The 6,913-nt window shown below is 59.1% G+C and overlaps 2 protein-coding genes across 2 annotated transcripts; both read right to left on the bottom strand.

The window, feature by feature from the left end:
• Positions 1 to 80: 80 nt before the first annotated feature.
• On the bottom strand, positions 81 to 2,765 carry PAGR1 (PAXIP1 associated glutamate rich protein 1). Its single transcript, XM_042921350.1, has 3 exons — positions 1,894 to 2,765; positions 1,620 to 1,702; positions 81 to 504 (listed from the first exon to the last, which is right to left on the bottom strand). Exons 1-3 carry the CDS (start codon positions 2,373 to 2,375, stop codon positions 305 to 307), a joined length of 765 nt encoding a protein of 254 aa, XP_042777284.1. The 5' UTR covers positions 2,376 to 2,765; the 3' UTR covers positions 81 to 304.
• Positions 2,766 to 3,169: 404 nt separating this feature from the next.
• PRRT2 (proline rich transmembrane protein 2) lies at positions 3,170 to 6,818 on the bottom strand. The gene is given in 5 exon segments (XM_042921349.1): positions 3,170 to 4,307; positions 4,484 to 4,616; positions 5,006 to 5,146; positions 5,148 to 5,973; positions 6,666 to 6,818. Coding segments are annotated over 4 exon segments (1,047 nt in total). The 5' UTR covers positions 5,910 to 5,973; positions 6,666 to 6,818; the 3' UTR covers positions 3,170 to 4,296.
• Positions 6,819 to 6,913: the final 95 nt, after the last annotated feature.

Raw genomic sequence — 6,913 nt, 5'->3', positions numbered from 1 at the left:
ATTTCCCAATCTGGCTGAATATGTTTCTGCCACCCCACAACTGTTTGGGCTCCTGCTGCAGCCCAGCCCCTAAGAGAAGATAACTTTGTGTTTTTTATTTTAGATTCAGAAAAGTCAACCCAGGTTCTCCAAAGAGATGTTCACCAGAAAACGTAAATACACACATGTCCTCCTTCTGGCAAGGTGCGGTGTTGGGAGCTTGGGAGTCTCTGTCCTCTTCCCCAGTGCCCTGGGTTAGGGAGGGAGGGCCCAGGTCCCAGGACGTGTACACCCTGCATCCTAAAGGTGGCGGAAGGAGCGGCAGTCAGTATTTCCGCTGCCGCGGGAAGAGAGTACTCCCTGAGGACCGGAGTGGGGGGCTGGCGGGGCTGGGGTCCTCGGAGTCCAGGCTGAAGAGGTCCCTGCCAGTGCGAAGGATCTGTTCCTCCAGCTTTTTGTGCCGCTTCATGTCTGAGAGGACCTTGTCCAGGCGAGCCTCCCGTTTCTGGCTCCGGGCTGAGCTCCCTAGAGAAAAGTAAGGTAAGAAATGTGGATGGGAAACAGTGTGCACCAGACCTGTCCGGATGCTAATTAATTACCTGCGGAGCTCATTAAACATAGAGAATTCCAGGCCTCTGTCATGGAGGTTCTGAGGTTTAGGGCTCGGCCTCAGATGGGGTAAGCAGTGAAGGTCTGAACCATGAGAAGGGGCCAGTAATGTGCGGACCAGGGAAGGGTATCCAGGCAGGGGAAGGACAAGTACAAAGGCCCCAGGCAGGAGCAGGGAGGCCTGTTCAAAGAAGAGGATAGAAAGCTGGGGGAGGAGACTGAAAGATGTGCCCAAAGAATCGACTCACAGGCCAAAGTCATGAGGAGTGGCTTGGATCTCTCCGTTTAAGTGGAAATGTCCTTGGAAGCCTTGGTGACCCAGGGAGTGGCAGAGTTGGGGGGAGGGGGACAGGGGAGGGGAGTTGCAGTGTATGGATTCTCTCTTGACATGCTCTTTCCTCCAGTGATGGGATCCTTTGGAGAATTTTAAACAGAGTAGTGACGTAATTTATATTTTAATAGGATTGTTCTAGTTGCTGAGAATGGAAGCAGGGAGACCAGTTAGGAGCCACTGCAAATATCCAGGCAAGAGAAATAATGGCTTGGATGTGGGTGTGGTATTGGAGGCGGAGAGTAGCAGATGAACTTGGAAACATGGAGGTAGAGAGCTAACAGAACTTGCTGCTGGCTTGAATGTTGGGGTAAGAGAAAGAAAATCAAGAATGGTTCTAAGGGTAAATTCTAGGAAGGCACATGGGGTGTTAAATTGGGTCAGATTAGGAGATGTACGCGGTAGTAGAGGGATGAGGATCTAGATAATAATGAATTACCAGAAAGACCTGAACTTTTAGGGAGACAGATAAAAGGAATGGGGACCATTATAGAATTATTCGTGAAAGTTTCGTAAAGGAAGATAAGGTATCTATCCAAGCCGGAAGGAGGGCACCACTGGGTGAAATGCTCGTTCCTGCAGCTACAAGTTGTGTAGCAACCAAGGCACCAAGCATAAGCCTCTTTTAGGCAGTCACTTTTTAGGTCAGTGGGAGTAGAGGCTCTTCACCCCCCCCCCCCCCCGCCCCCCTTGTCTGTACCTGGGGTGCGTCTCCGGTCAATCAGGGAGTCCTTTGGTGTCATTGGCTCATCATCAAAGTCAAATTCTGTAGGCATGTGTGGTCTGGGAGAGGTGGACAGAGGGTGAAGGGTGAGGGTGGTCTCCCCAAATACCCCACCCTGACGGTCTTCCCACCCCCCCCCCCCTTCTGTGCCAACACTTTCCATGCTCCAGGGTCCCACCTCCCCTCCCAATTTCCTCCGGGCATCAAAGGAAGCAAGCCCCAGGAACAAGGTGTAAGGGTGTGCCCTCACTTTTCCTCTTCCTCCTCTTTGGGCTCAGGCTCCTCATCGGATCTCTCCTCTTCACTCTGGGCCTCAGGCGTCGGTGGCCGGCGGGGCAGGATCTCAGCCCGAAGCTCCAGGGTACCGTGGGCAGCCAGAAGTTCATAGAGCCGCTGGATTTCGGAGGGGGGAGGCATCCAGGCCTGCCCATCCGCGGGCAGCTCCACCTCCTCATCACTGCAGGGCACGTACCAGTCTTCGGATTCTCCCTTGGTCTGCTCTTCCCCGTCAGCACTGGGGGCTTCTCCCTGCACCTCCTCAGCCCCGGACCCCTCATGCTCCGTCTCCTCCCGGCCTCCTTCCCCCTCTTCTTCGGCTTTATTGGCCGAAGCAGAGGGGCCTCCGGTATCCTCCACGGCCAGAGCTTGGAGGCCAGAGGTCACTTCCCCTTCTTCAGACAGAGGCGCCGCCGTGGTGGCCGAAATGTCGCCATGACCCCGAACAAGGGACATAGGCTACTAGGGGAGGGGCCTTGCGATGATAGGGGATGCAGGAGTAGTAAGCCGGGAGGGGGGAGGGGGGGCTGGGGGGGGCCTCCCGTCCCCCTCCCCCAAGGGATTGGGCTGCCCAGGAGTTTAGGGATTGTCTCTGCAACCAATCAGGCTCCAACAACGGTCCCTGCGACGAGACCGCCGGTTCCCAGGAGGGGGCGCTGAGTCCCCTCCGAGGACCCCGCCCCACGGATCCAGATCCGGTACTCCAAGATTCCCAGGGATCACCGGAACCACTTTCCGGGCCAGAGAGGGGCGGAGCCGCTCTTTACGCCTTCACACCGCCCCTCTCCACACCTGGATCCGACGCCCTCTCCCCACACCTCGCAGTTCCGCCACTTCAGCCGCCGTACGCACCTGGAGCTAAGACCCGCCTCCCGGGCTGCGCAGGGTCACAGTACGCAGGCGCACAGAGATGGCGCGGAAGGCTCCGCTCTAGCCAAAGCTACTTGGAAAAGGAAAGCAAGGGGAGGATTGCACATGCGCAGGTAGGCTCGGGCACAATTGGCTTCGGCCCACAGTAAAGATGGCCACCGGGTCGTCGCATGCGCACACCACCCAGTAGGTTCTGCCCGAAAGAGGGCAGTGCCACGGGCCCCGGCGGCGGCGGACAGACGTAAGGACCAACTGAGGCTTAGAGGCGAGTCTCATGCAGTCTCCGTTTATTGGTGTTTCAGACTCATGCAGCATCCGGCATACAAAGAGGGAGAATCTGTTTGATGTATCTTTTTTTTTTTTAAAGACTTTTAGTGTTCCCCCACGTTTTTTTTTTTTTTTTTTTTTTTTTTTTTTTTTTTAAGAAAACAAAACCCGCCAACTCCAAACAGCGTCATAGCTCGGTCCCCGCCTCCCTAGCGGACTGTCGCGTGCAACAAACCTCTCTCGTCCTCTTGGAAAATAATTATAGAGCTTCCCGCCCCTCATTTGCTCCCTGCATCTGGGAGCTTTGGATCTATTTCGGGGTTCTTTCGCTACAAAGCACGTGAATGACCCCAGTCCCGACGCCTTTAAGAAACTCGCTGACCGGGTTAAAAAGCCCAGGTGGGGCAGGTCAACTCGGGCTGACCGGAGAGGGTCAACAGCCACGCCCCTTCCTCCTCGCAGGTGCGTGTTCAGAACAGAGCTAGCAACAGTGCACGACACCCTGCACAAGTCCCCAGACAAGGCCTGGCTTGCCAGCTCTGCGACCCAGAGGCGCCCCGGGGGCGTCAGGACCTGGGTGGGCCCAGCAGAAAATAGTCGGAACCCAGGCTGGGGAGCCCTCCCCTGATACCGCTCCCCTCCCCCAGCCTGACCTACGTGCTGGAGTTTTTGCAGAGAAAACGGTGGCAAGAGGGAAGAGGAAAGGATCCTGAGGGGAGGAAGAAATGCTGAGGGGAGATGAGGCAGGAAGGGGGAAGAAGGTGTGAAAGGGGAAGGAGAGATGATACCGGGGAGAAGGAAGAAAGGAATGGAGAAATATGCCACGACAGTGAAAGTTGAAAGAGGGACACTGGGGCTGAGGTGCAGGGAATTCGGGAAGTTGGGAGGAGTGCAGGGAGGGTGAGAGCAGAGAGAGTTTGTGAGACCTTCAGGGAGATTTCCAGAAGTGCAGGGAGGTTTCCAGAAGTGCAGGGATAGGGAGGCCAAGAGGCTGGAGGGGATGCAGGCAGAAGTGCAGGGAGGTTGGAAACAGTGCAGGAAGAAGAGAGGCCTACGGTTGGCACAGGAGCCTGGCAGGATGCAGGAGCAGGAAAGAAGCTGGCTGTAAACAAGGCCGCTCAGGCTCCCTTGGTCCCTATGGGTGCGGGCCTGGGCCATCGATTGGGCTTCCCCCAGGGGAGGATGGGCCCAAGGCAGCTCCCAACAGGAAGAAAAATCTTGGAATGCGGGGCAGAGCCCCTCACTTATACACTGTGGGAGAGGAGAGGGAGGGACAGACAGAGACAGTGGGGGGGGGGGGAGGGGGAGACAAGGAGAGACAAAGGAGAAGTAGGGAGGACAGACAGGAGAGAGCAGGGGTAGGGGTTAGTAAAGCTGCCCTTGCCAACCCTTCCATTCCTCCCAGCCTGTCCCAGACCCCCACTCACCGCCTAAGTTGATGACGCAGGAGGCGATGATGATGAGGACCCCCCCTACCAGCGCCACGATGCTTAAGAGCTTTGCCACGCGGCCCAGACGCTGGGCCCCATCCACGTCCCCCTGCTGCAGGCTGTTCCGGGACTGGGGTTAGGGTGAGGGGTGGGGCACCATGGCCCAGGTCAGAAGGCAGCCCAGCAGGGATCAGGTGAAAGAGTTGTCCAGAGGAGACAGGCGGGCCCCGTGGACAGTGGTTAAAGGAGGAAAGAGGGTTGGGGAGGCAGGGGGAGGAGGGCACAGGTCAGCAAGGTGGTGTGAAACACGTCTTGGCATCCCTCCCACCTGACGGGGTAGGGCAGTGGTGGCTCAGACGGTAAAGTCCTAGGGAGAGGCCGGGAAAATCCCCATAATTGGGAAGTGAGATCCATGCAGAGAGGAGAGGGGAAGACAAGGCTACTCCCGGGGTTCTGTCCAGGTGCTGGCAGGAAGCTGGGAGCCACAGCAGGCCTGGGCCAGGGTCCCATGGGGCTCACCATGACAGCATAAGCGAAGGCCACGATGTTGACAGGCCACATGGGGCAGAAGCAGGACAGGATGGCGAGGATGATGTAGTCCCGAGGTTTCTGGGTGCCTTCACCCCCCTCCACCCCAGACCCTGCCAGCTGGGAGCTGGGGGTGGCGGCTCAGGCTACCTCTGGGAGATCCTGGATGCCCACTGTGAGCCCTTCCTAGTCGATCCTCCTCAACCAGCTGCTGCAGCACGCGGGGAGGAGCCCCATTGGCTGGGTGGGTTTTTGTTGAGGGTGGCGAGTGAGGCTGAGGGGCTGGGCCCTCTTCCCCATCGCCAGCCTGCAGGGGAACCACTGCCCCATTTTCTTGCTTTTCCCCCACACTCTCAGTCAGGACCTCAGGGGTGGGGTCCTCCTGGGTAGGGGGCTCTGGCTGAAGAGCTGACTTGGGGGTGGGCTGGGAATCTGGCTGGCAGTCTGGCTGAGGGTCTGACTGGGTGTCCAGCTGAGGAGCAGACTCTGAGGCTGGCTCAAGTGGGGCTGTAGACCCCAGATCAGACCCCTGGTCTGCAGTGGCCTCTTTATTTGCTTCTGGTTTGGGTGCCGGCTCTTGGCGTGCTTCTTTGGGGCTGGGGTTGGCATTTGATTCCCCTCCTGGACTTGAGCTGAGGTCTCTGGCCTGGGCTGTTCCTGGGGCCCCAGTTAGGGTCTCTGTGGTTTCTGGAGCCAGTCCAGCTTTGGTTTCTGAGTCCACAGGGGCCCCAGTGTCGTCTGGGCCGGGCTGCAGGGCCTCTGGCTCATCTGGGACCCCAGCTGGGACCTGGAGAGGGCCAGTTTCGGCTTCAGAATGGCCAGGCCCTTCTCCTTGGGTTTGGGGACCCTCTTCTATCACCTTCATCTCCGAGACCTCAGAGCTGCTGGCTGCCATCTTGAGAGGGGAGAGAGGAGAGGACCTCAATGGAGTGGATGGAGCAGCAGAGACAGCAGCAGTCCTGGAAGAGGAGGAGACAGGTTTGGTGTGAGGAAAGCGGTGGCTCTCGGCACTGCAGCCCAAGAGGGCTATGCTCCTGTCTTAGGGCCAGCCCTGGGCTGCCTCTGGGGAGAAGAAGAAAAGTTGGGGTTTCCTTTGCCTTAGGGTGGGACATCCCTGGGGAGGACTGCTCTGCTCAAAGTCTTCTGCTGGGAGAGCCCCGGGGAGATTAACCCTTTTGAAAACAGGACCCTCCCCATGGTCTCTTCCTGGGTCCACCCGTTAAGAGCCAGACTCTCAGATCCTAGCAGATGCCCCAGCACCCCGAAATCAACAAGCTGTGCAGACGCTCGTAACACTCCGACAGGCAGACAGGCACACTGGGCAGAGGACCGATACTCACATTCCACTCCCTCTGCATCCTCCCCTCCTCCCTGGGTGCCCCGCCGGTGCAGTTTTCTCACTGCGCGTCTGGGGCGCAGACGCCCCCGCCCCTCCCTGGGGGACCTGGGCATTTCCTCTGCGCCCCTTCTCAGCCCCTCTCTCAGGGATTCCCTCAACCCCCGGGGAACCGGCGCCTCCTCCTCCCATCGGCGTGGCGCGCCCAGCACCACCAGCCAGTCCGCCAGGCGCCCGCATTCCGGTGCAGCCCTCCCGGCGTCCGCCGTCTGTCCGCGCACTCCTACCCGCAGCCTCTGTCCATCCCCGTCTCACCTCGACGCCGGCTTCTAGACTGCTCCCGCTGCTGCCGCCACCGCCGCCCCGTTGCAGCAGCCGCAGCCCGGGAGGGAGCGAGTCAGCGAGAGAGGGAGGGAGGCGGCGGGTCTCCCCTCCCCTCTGCTCGTCCCCTCCTCTCGCTCCTCTCAGGTCCCCTCCCCTACGCTCCGCTGCCGCCGCGCACCGCCCCCGCCCCTAGCTCGCCTCCCGCCCCTCCCGGCCAGCCCCAGGGAGCCACGCGTGCC

This window comes from Panthera leo, chromosome E3, assembly GCF_018350215.1.
Source record: "Panthera leo isolate Ple1 chromosome E3, P.leo_Ple1_pat1.1, whole genome shotgun sequence".
Lineage (NCBI taxonomy): Eukaryota > Metazoa > Chordata > Mammalia > Carnivora > Felidae > Panthera > Panthera leo.
This window is presented reverse-complemented; position numbering and strand designations above follow the sequence as displayed.

What these genes read in the sequence shown, in the direction of transcription:
- PAGR1 (XM_042921350.1), bottom strand. Translation starts at nt 2,375, where the DNA reads ATGTCCCTTGTTCGGGGTCATGGCGACATTTCGGCCACCACGGCGGCG. An exon ending in AAAGAGGAGGAAGAGGAAAA is followed by an intron (nt 1,703 to 1,893) that starts GTGAGGGCACAC and finishes CACCTCTCCCAG; the next exon opens with ACCACACATGCCTACAGAAT. An exon ending in TGACCGGAGACGCACCCCAG is followed by an intron (nt 505 to 1,619) that starts GTACAGACAAGG and finishes ACTTTTCTCTAG; the next exon opens with GGAGCTCAGCCCGGAGCCAG.